The sequence below is a fragment of the Falco peregrinus genome, chromosome 3 (assembly GCF_023634155.1).
Source record: "Falco peregrinus isolate bFalPer1 chromosome 3, bFalPer1.pri, whole genome shotgun sequence".
NCBI lineage: Eukaryota > Metazoa > Chordata > Aves > Falconiformes > Falconidae > Falco > Falco peregrinus.
The window spans coordinates 66,933,019-66,950,950 of NC_073723.1; the positions used below are offsets into that span (position 1 = coordinate 66,933,019).

The following is a 17,932-nucleotide window of genomic DNA, read 5'->3' on the forward strand; positions in this document are numbered from 1 at the left end:
TTTATTTATAATACTGCGCACAACTTAGAATTACCTGGTATGACATTTGATAACTCAGGAAATAATCTGATTTATTAATAGTACAGGTCTGTGTACCCTCATAACTTCACATGCAAACATTTATATGTCTGAAAACCTTCAGTAAGAGAAAGGAAAAAAATATCCCTTGCAATGTGTATGTGTCCTTGTCCAGAAGTATAAAAAGCCAAAATGAGACATTTTCTGATGGTGTATGACATTGTAAACAATTTAATTCTTTAGTGATAACTTGAAGGACACTTTGGTTTAGGATTTTAGATTTTTAGCTGAAGTGTAGGATAACCACGCAATGCTATTATTGCTCAAATAGTTAGAGAAGCCTTGTGTCCACATCATTCTTAGAAGAACTCAGACTCCTATTTTCCTGTGCACATGAAGAAGGCTTGCCATTGGAGAACGCTACGCAAAATGTGCTTTTCACTGTCAGGCTGTTGATGCTCCTTCCTAGCCAGCCAAGTGGGACTGGTAACTGATCTGTAGGCAGACTCCTCCTCAACCCCTTTCAGAAAAAACAAACAAACAAACAAAAAAAAAACCCCAAACCAACCCCAAACATACTCAGCAACACTTTTTCTAATGTTTCAAGAGAAAAGGGGAATCAAGCATAAGTAGGCCAGGCACACAGTTTGTAGTATGCAGACATACATCATTACAAGTCTTACGAGGAGCGGCTGAGGGAACTGAGGTTGTTCAGTCTGGAGGAGACTCGGGGGGATCTTACTGCTCTAGGCAGGTGGGGGTCGGTCTCTTCTCCCAGATAACAAGTGACAGGACAAGAGGAAACGGCCTCGAGTTGTGCCAGGGGAGGTTTAGATTGGGTGTTAGGGAAAATTTCTTCACTGAAAGGGTTTTTGAAGCATTGGAACAGGCTACCCAGGGAGGTGGTGGAATCACCAGCCCTGGAGTTGTTCAAAATATGTAGATGCAGTGCTTAGGGACACGGTTTAGTGATGGAATTAGCAGTCCTAGGTTGATGGTTGGACTTCATGATCGCAACAGTGTTTTCCAGCCTAAATGATTCTATGACTCTCAGCTGTCATAGTAATGCTGTCATAGTAACACCTTCATCTACTGGGATTTTGTCCTCAGTAATACAGCAGATTTGTAAAAGGCCAAAAGATGTGTAGATCCTAATTCTCAGGTCTGCCTTCTAGTTCCGTTTGTTGAAGGATTTTATTTTTTGTCTATTTGTTCAATTTCTGTGTGGTTTCTTCTGTAGGTTTCAGCAGAATATATACATATGCACACATACAACTCCATATGTATGTGTAATATGTTGTAAATGTTCTCAATCACGCTTTTTCTGCTTTGCATCATTTATTCATGTATCTCCCATGTTCTCTTTTTTTTTTTTTTTTTGGTGCAATGAAACCTTATAATAAATTATTATTAAATATAACCTGACAGTGACAGTCTTCATGGTTTTTTTTCTCCTGGACATGGGGGGAAAGGTTGGGGGGGAAAAGGGAGGGAGGAGAGCAAGGGCTACACATCTATTCCATCCCCAAATAGGTAATACTGAACTAGCTGTAGTAAGTGGCAAGAAGCCTGTAAAATCACACAGCTGTCAGATAGCAAGCTTCTGTTCATACTTTTAAATCTAGGTTGAAGGATCCTTGATATATTTGCTTTTGTCTGCTGAACTGTTTGCCCGGCAGCAAAATAACACCACCTGTGTGGGAAGCCTTGGGAATTTATTATTCTATAGACCTTTCAATTTGAGATGCAAAAATCATGGAATTACACAACATTGAGCACATTTTCTTTCTCAACCTCTCACTTAGGCTTCTTAGACACAGATTTCTCAGACCAAATTAACTTTATGTAAACATATGCAGTTCTATTCCACGTATCAGAGCTGTTCTAAAATTCTTACTTAAGAGTACATCTACTGGGTAAAAAAATTAAATTGCAGAAGTACAAATAATCTTTAACTCTACATATGAATCAAAGGATATGTTAATGCTGCAGGCTGTAATCCAACATAGACACACCTGATATAACTTGGCCCAGGCTAGGTGTCCAGCCAAAGCAGCCCAGGCAGTGTTCTGCATAGCCAGTTTGACCTTCTACATCTCACTGGTGCAAAGAGAATAAAGTCAAATACAAGGCCTGTGTTTTCATTACTTCATTCTTAAGAAGGCATCTAATGATTTTTTCTTGGGTTTGTGTGAGACATTTCTGCAGTTGTCGTAAATCTCCTCTTTCTGCCAGAGTGATGATTCCTCTCTTCTTCCATGTTCCATGAAAACTGGATCTTCTATAACAGTTAGCAGGCTAGAAGAACATTAGGGAAAAAAAAAAAAAAGAAAAAAAAATTGAAAGACTTTTCTTAAAAAGGCTACAACTTTGAAAAGGAAATAAAATGGCAGATTTTCCTAATATGCTGGTTTATTACAAGGAACTATTCAACCATCAATTAAAATATTTTTTGTCTTCCTGTTTTCTACATATACATTTCAGGTTCACCTCATATGAAAAAAGAAGTTCTACTTTGAATATATTTCCCAGGTGTCCCGCATCAGCTGCCTGGTAAAGCACCAGTGGAATGCCCCTTCCCCTCACATACATCAGACACTGAAGTAGTATCTCCTATGTCAGTGAAAACAAGAATTACTCTGAAGTTATTGACCAGGCTAAGAATTAGTCATGTCATTAAGACAACTTAATGTGATGGTGCCTTGGTTAACTGGCATGGGAGGAACGGTGGTTTCTGAAACAAATAGCTAGTCCCTAGCCTATGGTCACCCTCAGAAGAGCTTCACTCTGATACAAACAGGGACCCAACAATCAGAATGAGAGAAATAGAAATGGCAGGAGGTCAGAGACCTTTATAAGGACATACTGACAGTGGAGCTCATCGCTGGATAATACAGAAGTGCCACCTGAGAGGAGACAGGTGTGAAGCCATTCTCACATCCACAGTGAGAATGGAGCCATTTCCCTAAGCACAGCGTAACATACCCAACTTAGGGTATGAAGAGGCAAGGTAGTGACAGTGATGTTGGTTCCTATCTTTCCACCTCTAAACTTTAGGCCTTGAATAGCATTATTAAGGGGGGAAAAAGGCTCAGAGCTCCAAACACTGATTGTTACAATCCAAAAAGAACAGAGAATCACTGAAACAGCTGTCCCAATGAATTAGTGAAGCTGAACTAGAAGAAATAAAGGCAAAGGGTATCACAGGATACAATTTTTTGTCTCAGTTTTACAAGTAGTCACTTGAGGAAAAAAGGTATGAATAATACACAAATAATACAAATGCTACCAAACCAAAAGAGAGCTGATTTGTTAATAACATGGACACAGCTGAGCCTCTAAATGTAGCTGTAAAACATTAATGAATCTTCATCAAAAAAATAGTGACTAGGGATAATCATACTTTTAAATACTCCAATTTTTTTGTCTTTATAGTTTAAGATTAGACTATAATATTCAAGTGATATACAAAGAGCAGATACAGAAGAGAAAGGTCTTAAGAAATGCACAGTGCAAAATATGAGTGCTTCAGCTGTCCAGCTGCTCTTACTGGCATCTGAGTAGAGTACAAAGGTTTTGATAAGGCCTCTGTGAACCTCTGCATCTCCCTTCAGATGACACACATTAAGTCAGAAACATATTGCAGGGAACTGCATCATACATGATAGTATAGTCCAAAATACCTAATTCCAGCATACAAGACATATTGCTGGTATTGCTTATTTTCCCCCTGAAACCAATAAATACAGTAAAAATCCAAGTAGTCTTTCCTCTGACTTGCAAACTAACAGGCGTGAGATTAGCAGTGTTTTGTAAAAGCCTGGACACAGATAAAAAGGCCCTTTGATTCACAGAAAAATACAACAATATATTGCCAACAAGTTCCAGCCGCCTCATATATTGTGGTAGGGGAAGAAATATTTTTTCTGCTCACTATTTCTGTTCATTGGAAGCAGATATTCTGGATCAGATTAGTGTATATTTGGCAAGGAATACAGTAAACTTAGATAACGGTTTAACCTATTATTTTGGATCCAGCTGTGAGCAAATTTGGAACATAAAGTCAGAAGACAAATAATGCTAGAAGATATAGAAAAGTTCAGGGTGTCACCCTTCCTTCTCTATGTGCGTAACAGGAGCAACCTATGCCTAGGTTTATGTTATTCCTGACAAATCACTCTTGGCCTGAAGTTTCAGCTAATACCACTGTAAGCATTTAGCTGACTAAGGAACTTGAATAAGCCATTTTTTCTCTTATTGTGAAAAAAGTGGGGGGAAAGAAAATGTCACTTTTTCATAGGCTGTAGAATCAGGTTTTTCAAGTTTAAAATTTTGGCAAGCAAATTTAATTTCCACAACTACTTGTGTTTTAATTTTTTTTGAGGAGGATAGTAGGATAAGCTGTTAAAACCTTTGTACTCACTTGCTTCAGTATATTAAGCAAGTTGGTTTGTTACTCACTTTTTGCAATAAGCAGTGGTGATGCAGGTCAGTGGAAAGACTATCAGTAAGACATCAGCAGAAATTCCTCCATCTATGTAGATAATAAACCATTTGTGATCCCAAGTTGCTAAAATACAATTGTAATAAATATGATTAGTATTTTTCTAAAAACCAGCATGAACTTTTTGTGACAAAGTTGAAAACCAATGATTATTTAGAGACATTGTTCACTGACAGCTCATGCTCGGTATTCAACCCTCACAACCACGTCTTCTTTGCTTAGCTCTTATGAAAGTTGTGACTGAGATGACCAAAGGTGAGTGAACACAGCACAGTGGTATGAAGAAAAAAGTGGTGCCTTGTATAATCTGTTTCTGTCTCCTTCCTTCCTCTGGTGAGAAAGCAGTCAATACATAAGTGACTTGATATATGGATAATAAAAGCACTCAGACTACTTAACTTGGCATTGTAAAGTTTTTTCCATAAGAGATACCTAAAAATCATTCAATACTTCCATGAGCAACAGGATATTTTTCAGAGTACCGGGAAGATACTTCAGTCCTCAAGAGGTTTTCTATTCAGTGCTGCACACAGTTATTTTCTTCTCTAATTCTAAAATAAATCTGTTCACTTTTTAACAAAATATTTCCACAACAATTTCTCCCATTGTGATCACTTGTTTGTAATAACCTAGTACTACTGTACATGCTTTGAAGGTGGATGACAGGAAACGCACCTTATTTGTTGTAGCCTAAGCAAAAATCCTCTCTTTGAGAATTACAACCAAGGCAGGAAAAATTATATTTTAGTAACTTTGCTTATAATGCATTGACTTCTTCAGTATGGAGTCATATTCAATTGAAGCTAAGGAGCAACATGTAATAACTAAAGGGTAGAGACTGGCAAGACAGTGTCTTCAAAGTATAAGTCAAAATATTCTTACGGTTTTCTCAAGTTTGCAGAAAGTTAATGTTATATTCTCATTTTTGAGGGGAAAAAGGCTAGAGAAAGAAGAGAGGTAATAAAGTCACACAGAGAACCCACAACACAAGTCCTCAGTACAGTTATCATGCATTTAAAACACTTATAAATTTTTCTCTTGTCACAATTCTGAACTTGTTTAGTGCTCGCATTAAAAAAAAAAAAAAAAGTGCATGCAACCACAGAACAAGACAGCTTTTTGCAGCCCTCCACAGTGCCCTGCTTGCTGCTTCTCTGTTGCACCTTTTTGAGTAGTGCTCTGGAGACTTGAGACCAATAGTACAAAAAGCAAGCAAACACAAATAATAGGTAATCAATGTTTCTGTACATAATGTATTTGTGGCTAGCAATATCAGCTACTACAGAAAACATCATAGCCAGGTGATCTTACCAACTTCTAGTGGTCTCGAATGACCCTATGTGTCAGTAACATTTCGATGAGGCAAGCACTGGGTGTGACACTGACCAGTTAACCTAGCAAAGAAGAAATATTTCCTGCATGTTCTTCAGTTTCTCAACATGTAGGAGTAAAACCATACAAAAGGTACAGAAAAGTGAGGATGCCCTGGGATGGAAAAGAGCAATGCCTCTTGTATTATTTACTACAAGAGATGGTGGTCATATCTTATGGCCATAAACATGTTTCTTGTGTTTCACATAAGCACTAGCAATTCACTAGTAAACAGGGACTTAACAGCTGTCTTTAGGTTAGTCCATCTTTAATCTTCTGCTCACTGCACAGAGAAGGATAGCATCTGAATATGAAACCACAGCTGCCACACAGAGCTTTCATTCTGAGTAGACAAGAAATTTACATGCTCAGTTCATAGGCAAAGGAAAACAATCAGTAACACGAAGGACAGTAATCCCAGCTACCCAGCTGCCAGGCCATCACCAGATGGCTTTTCTTCTCCTGGATCAAAAAGGTTCACAGCTTCTTATCTTGCTCTCCTGAATACCAGATGAGACTTGCTCAGGCACACCTCTTTAGTATTAATGTGCTCGTGGGAAAGGTTAACAAAAAATACTCATTAAAAAAAGAATCTTCTGATTGAATCCCAATCTTATTTTATTGGAAAGAAAAAAGAAAGAAAGTTCGGAAGTTTATGCTGCTGAAAGTGTGTAACATAATAGAGAAGGCTCCCTGATAACAAGAACTGATGCCTTTTGCATTACAACTGCATATGAAATCACTCTACTTCCAGCATGTTTTAAACTGCTGTGTACTTAAAATGGCAGAGTGGTGCTTATAGCTATGTCCAAATTCAGGAGAAATTATAATGTCTTTTTTTCCAAGTATCTAGTTACATACCACAGAAATAATTACCTGTGCCAGTAAGTACTCACAGAAATAAGGAGAAAACATCCTCTAAGCAACAACGAAAAAAAAAAAAAGCAAGAATCTCGTATTTAACTATCATCATGGTGATGGGTGCATCTGGACAGAATTCCAGAATTCAGCAGCGTCCCCACCCTTCAGTCTAAACACTCCAGACCTCATTTTTCTTTTCCTGAAGTTTCACCTTTAGTTTTATCAGGTCAAGATAATCATCTATGAGTTAATGAGTTTGAAGGCTGAGATTATCAGCTGTCAGTTAAATTTGGATGACAAAAATAATTAGATTTCTTTTTTAGAACTGACAACAACTCAAAGCCCTTTTGCCTTTTCTCATTTGAAGTGAGCAATGCCATCCTGAGGCATTTGTTTCCTTTAACTATACAAAACTTTTTATAATTACTGACTTTATAACATAACATTCAAGATTTTGCAGAAACGTGTCAGAGGCTTGTCATGTGCCTCCTTTAGTTCTTGTATTCTCATAAAAGGCAATATGCTAATGGGAGGCTATTAAGTGTATTTTCAGCATCAGTACAATTTCTGATTGTTAAGTATTAGGCAATATGTTCCTACCTTCCCCATCTTCATAACCTTGGCTTTTTCTCTGCAAGACTGTGATTTTTTTTTGCAGAAAGGTTTCCAACCTTCAGTGCACTGACTTTGGTTTTGAGGTGGAAGCACTGATGGACCAGACAGTTGTTTGTTTTAACAAGAGATCTGAACTGCACTTTAAAGATTTTCATGCAGTTTGTCACATGCCTTGCTAGACTGGCACGTATAGTATGCTAACTAGACATCACTGAAATAGTTTTGCCTACAACTGAAAGGCAAAAATCCAGCATGAATGCATCCATGCCCAGAGAAAGGTGATTTGTTGAGTAGAGACCCACAAACATGGTCTGATATCTTGTGTTCATACTGGATGAATTCAAGAAGGAAGAAGGAAGATACAATTTCACTCCAACCCTGCTTCTTCTCACCCCCTACCACAACGTTTTCTTCTGTTTTTAATGGCACAGAAGTATTGCTGTCTCCTCCCAGCTCAGGACTGTATAACCCTCAATGACTGGACAAGTAGTGCCCTGCTTTTCATCTGGGTGCCATGAAGATCTTACTGGGGGCTACTGAAAGACTTAAAGGCACAAGCAGCATGGGTTCACAAAGGGAAAGTCCTGTCTAACTTCATATCCTTCTACGATAAAATCACCTGCCTAGTGGATTACAGAGGAATGAAGGCAGTAGGTTGATTGACATTGATAACATGCAGCTGTGGTCTTGCTTCAGCGGCAGTGGGTTGATTGACATGGATGATGTGCAGCTGTAGCTCATCCCTGCTGACTGGTTAAATAGCCCTGAGGAGTCTGGGAGGAGGTTGGATGGAGGAGGAGTTTGAAGAAGGAAGAACCTGGATGTAGCAGCGAAGGAGCGGTGTGGTCTGGCCTCTGGAAGAAGGAGAAACAGTGCAGACAGTAGGATCTGACTGGTGGTAGAAGCCTTGTTGCAGCTTGTTTGTGCTGTGACAGTGGATGAAGGGAGCAAATGCTGGATTCTGTACTTGGGATGGAGTAATGCTGGGCACAAGTATAAACTGGGAGAAGAGTGGCTGGAGAGCAGCCCTGCAGACAGAGGTGGGGGGTGCTGGTTGGCAGCAGCCTTAATAGGCCCCAGCAGTGCCCTAGCAGCCGAGGGGGCAACCCGCACCCTGGGGGCATCACACACAGCAGAGCCAGCCGGGCACAGGAGGGGATCTTTGCCCTGTGCTCAGCGCTGGTGCGGCCTCACCTGCAGTACTGCCTGCAGCTCTGGGCCCGCAGCTGAAGGAGGACATTACAGTCCTTGAATGCACCCAGAGGAGGGCAACAAAGCTGGTGAAAGGGCTAGTACAAATCATAATGTAATTCTGACCCCTAAGTATACATTTAAATACAACCACCAACTTGTTGTTTTCAATTCTAGTGAGAGCAAACAGCAGCACAAAATGTTTCTGTTTGGCCTTGTGTAAGAGACCTTGCTATCTCACTTTCTGTTAAGGCAAGAAAAAACTTAATGTATCTTTCTAAAAATGGTTAGGTCTTCAGGTGGACTAACCATTTATTTTTCAACCCTACTAATTAAGTTCTTTCATATGACATCTCCCCTTTTTTCCCAATCCAAAACAATTCATGGATTTTAATTCTGCTTCCTTCCTTCAGAAACAGAAATCTAATAAAAGGAAAAAGCATGGTAAGTAAAAATCTGAAATTAGTTCAGATGTGGAATCTGGTGACATGACCGATCTCCATACTAGGAGAATTTTTAGGAGCAATATGGTGAAGAACACATCAGAAATTAATCAAGTTTCTTGAACACATTATATTATTATGTAATATTCAGCCACCTTTTTCTGTATTTTCCAACAAAGGCTACATTACTTTACATACACATGTTGCTTTATGTGTTCCAGGTTTTGAGGACATAAAAGATTTGCAGAACTCCCACTTCACATGGAAATTCCTGTTACTAAAAAGCAACAATCACAATATTTTGTGGGATAGAATGGACATTGTGATAATGAATAATCTCATGGTTTTATTTTCATTAATGTTTGAAAGTGCCAAATGCAGCCTGCTCTTTTACTGATACAACTGCAAGAATAACACAGGCTTTCCCCACACTTGAAAACCCATTCCCTCCTCTCTCCCTTTTTTCTTCATAGGAATTCCATGCTGGTTTGCTTCTTGTCTAAAGGTGAATGTAATTTTATGAGGAAATCTGCTTCTTTCAGCAGTTTTGGAGCTATTACCAGTTCTGCAAATAACACTGTGCTTTATTTCTACCTCCTTTCACTCAAGATTCCTCCTTTTCAAAAATTTGTGGGGTCCTCTTACCAACAGTTTCTCAAAAAAAAAATAAGTAAAACAACAAAAGCCCAAACCCACAAAGATTCTTATCTTTCTTCTTGCTCTCCCTGAATCTAAACAGTGTTTTCCTTATTACTGTTTACAATGCAGCTATCCTCCCAGCTCCTAGACTCAGTATTTCAAAACATCTCTGAAACTGGGCAAGGTGAGAAGATTTGCAGTACCCATGCAGAATCACGCCAACAGGCTAAAAACATTGGAGGAGTTTGGTATCAAATCCAAGCTACAGTGTGGCATCACTGTAATGCTAAGCCAAAGAAAATGATGTGACTGAACTGACAGAACAAACAAAAAAAGAAGAGCAAGAGCACAGCAAGTTTCTGTCACCACTTGGTTTTTGAGCCACAGCTGTTGCATCAAGCACAGTAAGTCACTCGTAAGTTTGAGAGAGACCTTCCTGGCTATGGCACAGGGTGCAGTGGGAGCTGATGCATGGCCTGGTGCATCTTTCCCCTTAGTGATTCTCCATATCTGACTGGAAGTATTGCATGTTATGAAACAGTTCCAAACATCAGAGAAAAAATTGGAAACCCTTGACACTTTGCTTCCTTTGGTATTAATGAAAAATAAATCAAATTTGCTTCATAACACGGAGTGAGGAATTAAAAGTGAGATAATGGGGTGTTTTCTGAATCATACTGCACTTCAGCTTCTTCAATGGTTTTATACCTTTTCTTCCTCCAATAAACAAGTATAACTATACCGGCATTGTTAGAACAAAAACATGTAAATAGTATTTGTTTCAAGAGCAAAAGAAGCATGGAAATTAAAATTTTTTGGAGAAAAGATAGTTTGTATAGGTAGGACTGGTAATTCTTAAAGTTGTATTTTTTGCAACTCACTTGGAGTAAACAGAAAAAATTTTTGCTCTACAATTTGGATACACATGATTATATGAATATAGTCAACATTTTAAAATTTGAATGTTTAAAATTGTCAGAAGTAAGAGAAATTTGGTCCTGGTATCTCTTCTCATGTTCTGCTCAATTTGATGGACTTTTGTGGCAAGTATTCAGAGCAAAGCAGATCAGCACTTTTTTCCCTGAGCACATTTGCCACTTCTTAATTAACCATATAACAGATTAAGCATACTCTGATGTTTTTATACCCCATGCTACAGCTCTTAGTACTGTCAAAGGGATGTCTACTAACACTCATATATTACCAGGTGTCACGTTAAGAAGGGGGGGTTCTTTGAACCCTTTATATTTGACCAGCCTGTCAGTTTCCCAAGAAAGGCGAGACCCCCGTGTCTGACCAGCCTGTCCGCTACCTGCGTTTTGACAGCCCACTGTGTCAGAGGGCGATTCCACTGACCGATCCAGAGACCCCCGCTGACAGCGTCACTGAGTCACATCCCTTATCACAACTACTCAAATCTCCTGAGACTTATACAAAATGCTGAAGAGTTTTATTATACAAAATATAGGTTTGTGACAGAGTAAGGTTCAAAGATTGCCAGTGGTAATACACTGATTGCAAAGCAAGCTTACAATACACTTAGTAACAGCTAGCGTGGATTAGTCATAGAATAAAGTTCTCACCCAACAGGCGTCCCTGTGGGGGAGAAGGCAGGTTCAGCCCCTCCACTGATCCCAGGAGTTAAGATGGAGTCTTCCCTAACGTCTCCCCTCAGTTGTCCACTTTTTATACTTTACAGTACACTGCATATTCATTTATCATACACAGGAGAGGTTACCAGTTTCTGGCTTCCAATGTAAATTAGCACACATCCTTAGACAGCACTGCTGAAGTTTTTCACTAGCTACACATGCTCCCCAACTGGGGGGGGTGCCCTCTTTCGCGGGGGCTATCTGAGTTGGGGGTTGTGATCTCCCACAATTATCTTTGTCCTACTTTCAACTAAGTTTCTGTGCATGTATGGGGGTCGTGACACCTTATCAGCTTGTCAGCCAGAACTTAGAGCTTTAGAGGGTGGGTCAGCTTGACCTAACCTTGTGACACTAAATCAATGTGTGGTATTTCAGGAGTTTAGACAATTTCCCCTCTTTAGATTTAATTCACCAGAACACATCCATTTTCTTTAAATTTAGATGGAGCTCAAGTGACTCTAGTCATACCTATTTTTGTTAGTGATTGGTATCAAATATCTGGTGAGGTGTAGTAGTACCTTGGAGGCAGGTAACTTTGGGATGGAGTTGTGCATCAGTATTGCAGTGAGATGATTTCATCTGAGGAGGGTCACTTTGCTACAATGGTTGGCTCAGCAGTGGACATCTCATATATTCTTTATCTGACAACTGCTATGCAGCTTATCAGCCCACCAGGTCCCTATTCCTGCAGGGAGCTCTACAGAGCCTGGCTGTGGGGTCTCCACTCCGCTCCACCCTCTGTTACTCCTACCAGCAGGTGCTGAGATGGCAGGGGGTGTTGCTTAGGGAGCCGTGGTAAAGTACATTCCGTGCATGTCAATCATTCTGAAAGCCATAGTTGTATTTTATCCTAAAAAGCTTTCTGGAATACTACATTTCTATTAGGTCCCAGTTTTCTCTAATTCCCCCCACTCCACCAAGTAATTTTCCCACACCAGGAACAAAAGCAGTACAACAGAAGCTGGACTGAATGCTGCGACAAAAGGACAAGGGTGGTACGAGAACCATCTCTTCAAAATACATTCTATAGAGAAGAACCAAAACTGAGTCTTTTCTTTTTTTCAATCATAACAGGAAATAGAAGTAAAGGTGGGATTCAGCTCACAATTTGAGAAATTTTAAGTGTCTATGTGTGGGGACCTAAGCTGCCATTCTAATCAAACTGCGATGATAATCACAGCACAACCTAGGCAGCCCCTCAGCTCCCCATAAAAAACCTCCTTACATAAATAAGGTAGAGGCCAGCTTACAAATTTTTACATTTTCAGCTCTTGGCCTTCATTGAAGGCTAGTTCTCGCCCTCAGGACCCTGCAGTGCACTGTGCTAATGGGAAATTCCCCTCCTGCCCACCTCTACCTGCAAACTTGGGACCTCTCCCCTCTTTCAAAGGGTCTGCTTCCTAACATCAAACCAGTTTCTCACAAGCAGGTCTAAAGTCTTATAACAAGACCAGACCAGTTTAAAACCAGCTTCTTTTTGTGGAAACAAGATTATTTGTTAACTTTGCTGTCTTTTACATGCTGCTAATCAGAATGTGGTGTTCAAATAAATCTTCACATGTTACTGAAGAGTTATTTCATATGGTAACAGTGCTAATGTCTCAGAAGCTCTTACTGTGAAAATGTCTACAACTTTCTCTTTTACTTATTAGCCACAGTAAAAACTCATCACATAGGTTTTGCTTCTTCCAGTAGCTACGCAGTGGTACATTGCAATGTCAGAAGCTGTAACATTTTGAATGACAATCATGGAGTTTGCCTGATCAGAGCAACCCAGCAGTGTATACTCCTTGAAAACTGAACCAAAGTGTTGCTTTCCTGAGGAGCTGCACAGAACAATGATATCTACCTGATCTGCTTTAATCCTATCCCATATCATTTGCTGCACTGAATGTCCAATTTTATAAGGGCAAGTAAAAGCAATGTTTCCTCCAGGCTTGGTAAACACAGGATTACTTTGTGTCTCAAAAGCATTTGTTGAAAAACACAAAGAATAAAAACTTGCTTATAATTAATTCAAGGTAAGTTTAGTATCAATAATTTCTGTATAGCAAATATTAATGAAATTGACTTACAGCAGAAAGGTATTTGAATCATTTGAAATACTGAAAAATATCATTTATACCTATCTATGACCAGACCATATTTTTGTGCGTGTTTAGACAAAACAATCTTTATGGAACTGTGAGTCTGCAATGACATTGCAAGAAGGCTATTTCTATACATTTTGAGTACGTGGTCCTTTTATTAACAGTTTCAGGACATATTCAACAGCATAAATTGTAGGGCCTGTCTAATTAAATTTGTGATAGTCTTGTTCTGCTTTCACACTAATTATAATAAGAAAATGGTTTGATGTGACCCTCAGGACATGCATTAGTAAGTGATGTTAAAAGACATTCCATCTTATGAACTACAGTTCTCCCATTCACAGACCTTGCCACTTAAATAAAAAAATTATTATCCATTCATATTCTCTACTTGGGAAAAACCTGTGTGATAGTCAGGCTGTGGCATGAAAGGAGACTTCCAGGCAAATTTAAGACTTCCAACATGTATAAACCATAGAAAATACTGTATCTTAAATAGTTTTGACTGAAATCCCCCAGCTCTGTGTTGTTGGTTTTCGCAATAGAATTCGCTGCTTAAAAATTGAGGGTGGGGGGCGGGGGGGAATTATCAGTAGAAAGATTGTCAATGTTTCTGATATTCAGAGGATTCAATAGCTACTTGGTTTCTAAAGTCAGCTTTGTAATGCCTATCTCTCATAAATTAGACTAGCACTGTCATTTTTTGGAAGACTTTAATGTTGAAAAAGATTAATGATCAGATTGCTCTTTCTACACTGTAAAAAGCCTAGTATTTAAAGTTCTTCAATTAGTTAATTTTTTTATTAGATGTCTTTAAGTCAAGAAAAAAGTCACTAATATATATTTTTAATGTGTTTGCCTCTATCTATGGCAACAACTGGAAGCAGAGACAGAAAACCAAAATTACATAGCAAAAATTAGTCATTAAATGCACCAAAATCTGTTTATAAAAAAAGGTTTTAAAATGAGGCTGTACCCAGATTCATAGGAGACGACTGTTGCAGTAGCACTCTAGGTGGAATTGAATATGCCCTTAGACTGAGCTAGATTTAGATTCTCCTTGATATAAAATCTTTATCAAAACTCTAGGGAAAAAAATGCTGGTAAACTTCATTGCTTTGGATAATGGTAGTGCCAGGGTTGTCAAAATCATAGATACTGCAGAAATCATTAGCACAGGGTGGCCTAGCTCACCTCCTAAGCCGGGTGCAAAGTAGTAGGCTTTCATGTGGGCAAGTATACTACCCTAAATCTAGGAAAAAGTGATTCCATTCATGTTGACAGGATAGAGACTTCACTGTGGAAGTCTGTGATCTCTGAGACTTGTGCAGTCTCTATGAAATGCTAAATGAAAAAGTCTAGTCTCCGATTTTTTATCAATGGAGCACAGCACAGAAAAACTACATTCTCTCTGCCTTTGGAGACCAGAAGTATGATTAAAACATTAAAATGCTGAAAGACAAAAGGAACTGTGTCTAGTGAGTTTGCCTAAAAAAAAATTAATGAAGAACTTGAAGATCTATGCAGACTGCAATCAAGGAGACAGAAAGTTAATGACAGACAAGGACAGGAAAGAGATAAATTTACTAAACAGAAGGTACAACAAAGTGAAGCTAATTAACTTCTTGGACAGCTTGCCAAAGACAGCTAAATTTCTATTACTGAAGATGGTTGACAAGGCTGGATAATCATTTAAGATACTGTGCTAGTTCCAGCAAGAATTTACTTATGGAAGTCTAAGTGGTATTCGAATTAGACTAAATGACTACTATGGTGGGACTATACACTTGCAAAATATGTCTTGAAATGCAGTCCCTCAAAAGTCACTACACTAGAATGAGTAATTTTTTTCTTCATGTCAGATTCAGATCCACAGTTTCAGATTCAGATCTGCTAGCGAAGAGGGGTAAATGAAAAGGTGATTGAAACCAGTTCTCCATCTTGTACGTCATATTCTTAGAGGTCAGATCCTTTCCATCTGTGCCTCTTTTCAGACCAGCAACTGCCTGCTTTGCAATAAACCACATATTCTTCCCTGAGAAGTCTTGTCTTCTTCATTGCAGTCTTTGCTGTCTTCTGCTATGAGCAAGCCCAGCTGCTACCCACATTCTCCTTAAGGAGCCTTGAAGTCTCCCCGGTTGCTCCTGGGCCCATCCTTGCTGTCCTATTCATTTCATGCCAATGCTACCCTGAACTCCAGATGTTTCTTCCACCTAAATGTGTTTATTAGGGAAATCATGTGTATGATGATGCTACCTCCCACCTTCCAGATGATTGCCGCATGACCCAAAGGGCAGCCAGCCAGGATGGTATAACAACTAGCCTTCTTCCCTGCAGCTCTGCTGTATATTTGCTAGAAAAAAGTACGTTGCACATATGTGCAACTGTGAACAAAGAGATATAAAGTTTTCCACCAAAATCATGAAATCCCTTCTGTCTTATAATTTTAGTTAACTTTGTATGTTATATTTGCCAAACACTAGATCCCAGTTTCTGGTAATATATAATATTACAACATAGTGTAATATACTATAACAGGTACAGTTATATACAATTATAAAGCTGAGGTTGCCTTGCAACTTCAGTGGAGAATTTCCAGGTACAAATTTTGATATATTTATATAATTTGCTGGTATACAAATAATAAACAATATTTTAGTATTGAGAACTATGTACGAACAGCCACATTAAACTAGAAAGTTTTGAGATTCTTGACCACTCTTCATTCTGTCACAACCAATTTCAAACACAGACATCACAACACATTTTATTTTTTTTCTTTGCATGTGTATTTTATCTGACAGTATGATACCTTGTACAACTTGATTATGTAAAGCACAAGCAGTGGAGGCTTAGGCCTACATAGTTCTAATTAAATCTTCCAAGTACACTAAAGTGTTTCAGGCTTTTGTTTTAAGCCATTGTCCCATTTTATTTTCATACTGGCATCAGCATAGTTCTTTCATCCTCCCTCTCCTCTGTTCAACTTTATTTAGCACCTTTCTGAACAGAGTTGCTTTGCTTTCAGCTTGGTACACGTGGGATGAGAACCTCCTGCTCTGAGAAATAATTCTATGGGAAAAAAGCACGCCCACATACTGTCACCCCTGCACATGCACAACTCAAGGTGACAAACCATGTGTGAATATTTCAGAAATGCTAAAAAAAAATTATCATTGCGAGTAGACTTTCCCTGCCCGCTGCTCATTCCAGCCACTGCCACTGCTGTCTGCTGCCCCTGTCATGGCTGTGTCATCTTGCCTCCTGGACAGAAGGTTAGAGCAGGTAACAGCACTCACGGTAGGTACATTTGCCTCTGCTTAGTAAAGTGCTCTGTGTGTGATATATTCCCAGCATCTCTTTTGGTACGATGTTATCTCATCATATTTTGCAGCTATACATATTTCTATTTGCTATTAGATATTTAAAAGAGAAAAAATATAAGCCTTCATATTTTTTAAAAAACATAATCTTTCAATATTCTTCTTGGAAAGTAAATCTCAGAAATATAGAGGTATAACAGAGTGTAAACCAGCTTTCCATGATTTAAAAGATCAAACCCAATTTCTGCGGCAGGGAAACTGTTGAAGTTAAGATATTCTTTTTGGAGGAAAAATAAAATGTGTAATTTTTTTTTTCCCCTCTACCCTTGCTACTAGAAATTAAAAGTCAAATGTTATGTAAAAGTTTTGTCCCCATTCTTTTGGCTAGGGTTTTTCAGATTTTCTACTTTTGGGTTCCTGTCCTACCCATTTTTGTTGTTGTTGTTTTGTTTTGTTTTGTTCTTTTGACCTTTGATGGGATGAGTTGGGGTTTTTTTCCTCAGAGGAAAGTTGCTTAGATACCTGTACTTGTTTTCAGCTATTATGTTCATTTTTAAAATCAGTACCTATGATATTTTAATTACCGTTTGCTGCAAATTTCACTAGTCCCAGATTTATTTCATACGAGGCCCCAGAGTTTCACTCTGAACTACACGTAAACCTCCTGCATTCCTCCCGGTTTAAAACCGTATGCAAAGAAAACCAAAGTCAGTTCTGCAACTTCAGAAAGGTAAAATTCAGCACAGTAAAATAAGATGCATTGAAACACTGTTCTGGCTTGGCATGTTTCTGCATCTCTGTTCAGGCTTAAGGCTTAGCAGAGGTTAAACACTACCTGAGCAGGTTTTATACAGAGTTACATCAGCTGCTGCAGGAAAGTGCACACACTGCCAAGCACCAAACATGGGGAGTCACACCCTATCCTCACCCATCCCAGCACACAGACCTTTACCATGTGCTCCCAGATACAAGGTCAGGACAAACTCATACTGCTCAAATTGATGTTAACAGAGCTACCTTCAAAGTAGCTACCCTTAGGAAGTAATGCTCTCCATCAGAAATAACTAATGACCTTGGCAGATTTGTCAAAACTGCAAAGATTACTTTGTTCTACAGCAGAGACAAGTTCCCAGGTTCCACTAAGTTTGCTGAAGCTCTGCATCACAATATTCTTCTCCTTATGTTAAATATTATTCATTATAGGATAAGATATAATATAATAATA

General features: G+C 38.9%; 1 protein-coding gene across 1 annotated transcript in view; it reads right to left on the minus strand.

Moving 5' to 3' along the window:
• Positions 1 to 1,544: 1,544 nt before the first annotated feature.
• Positions 1,545 to 17,932, minus strand: part of CD226 (CD226 molecule) — a 29,576-nt gene continuing 13,188 nt past the window's right edge. The window contains 3 exon segments of the mRNA XM_027781709.2: positions 1,545 to 2,316; positions 4,480 to 4,588; positions 12,960 to 13,298. Coding sequence (XP_027637510.1) covers positions 2,163 to 2,316; positions 4,480 to 4,588; positions 12,960 to 13,298 — 602 coding nt within the window. The 3' untranslated portion in view covers positions 1,545 to 2,162.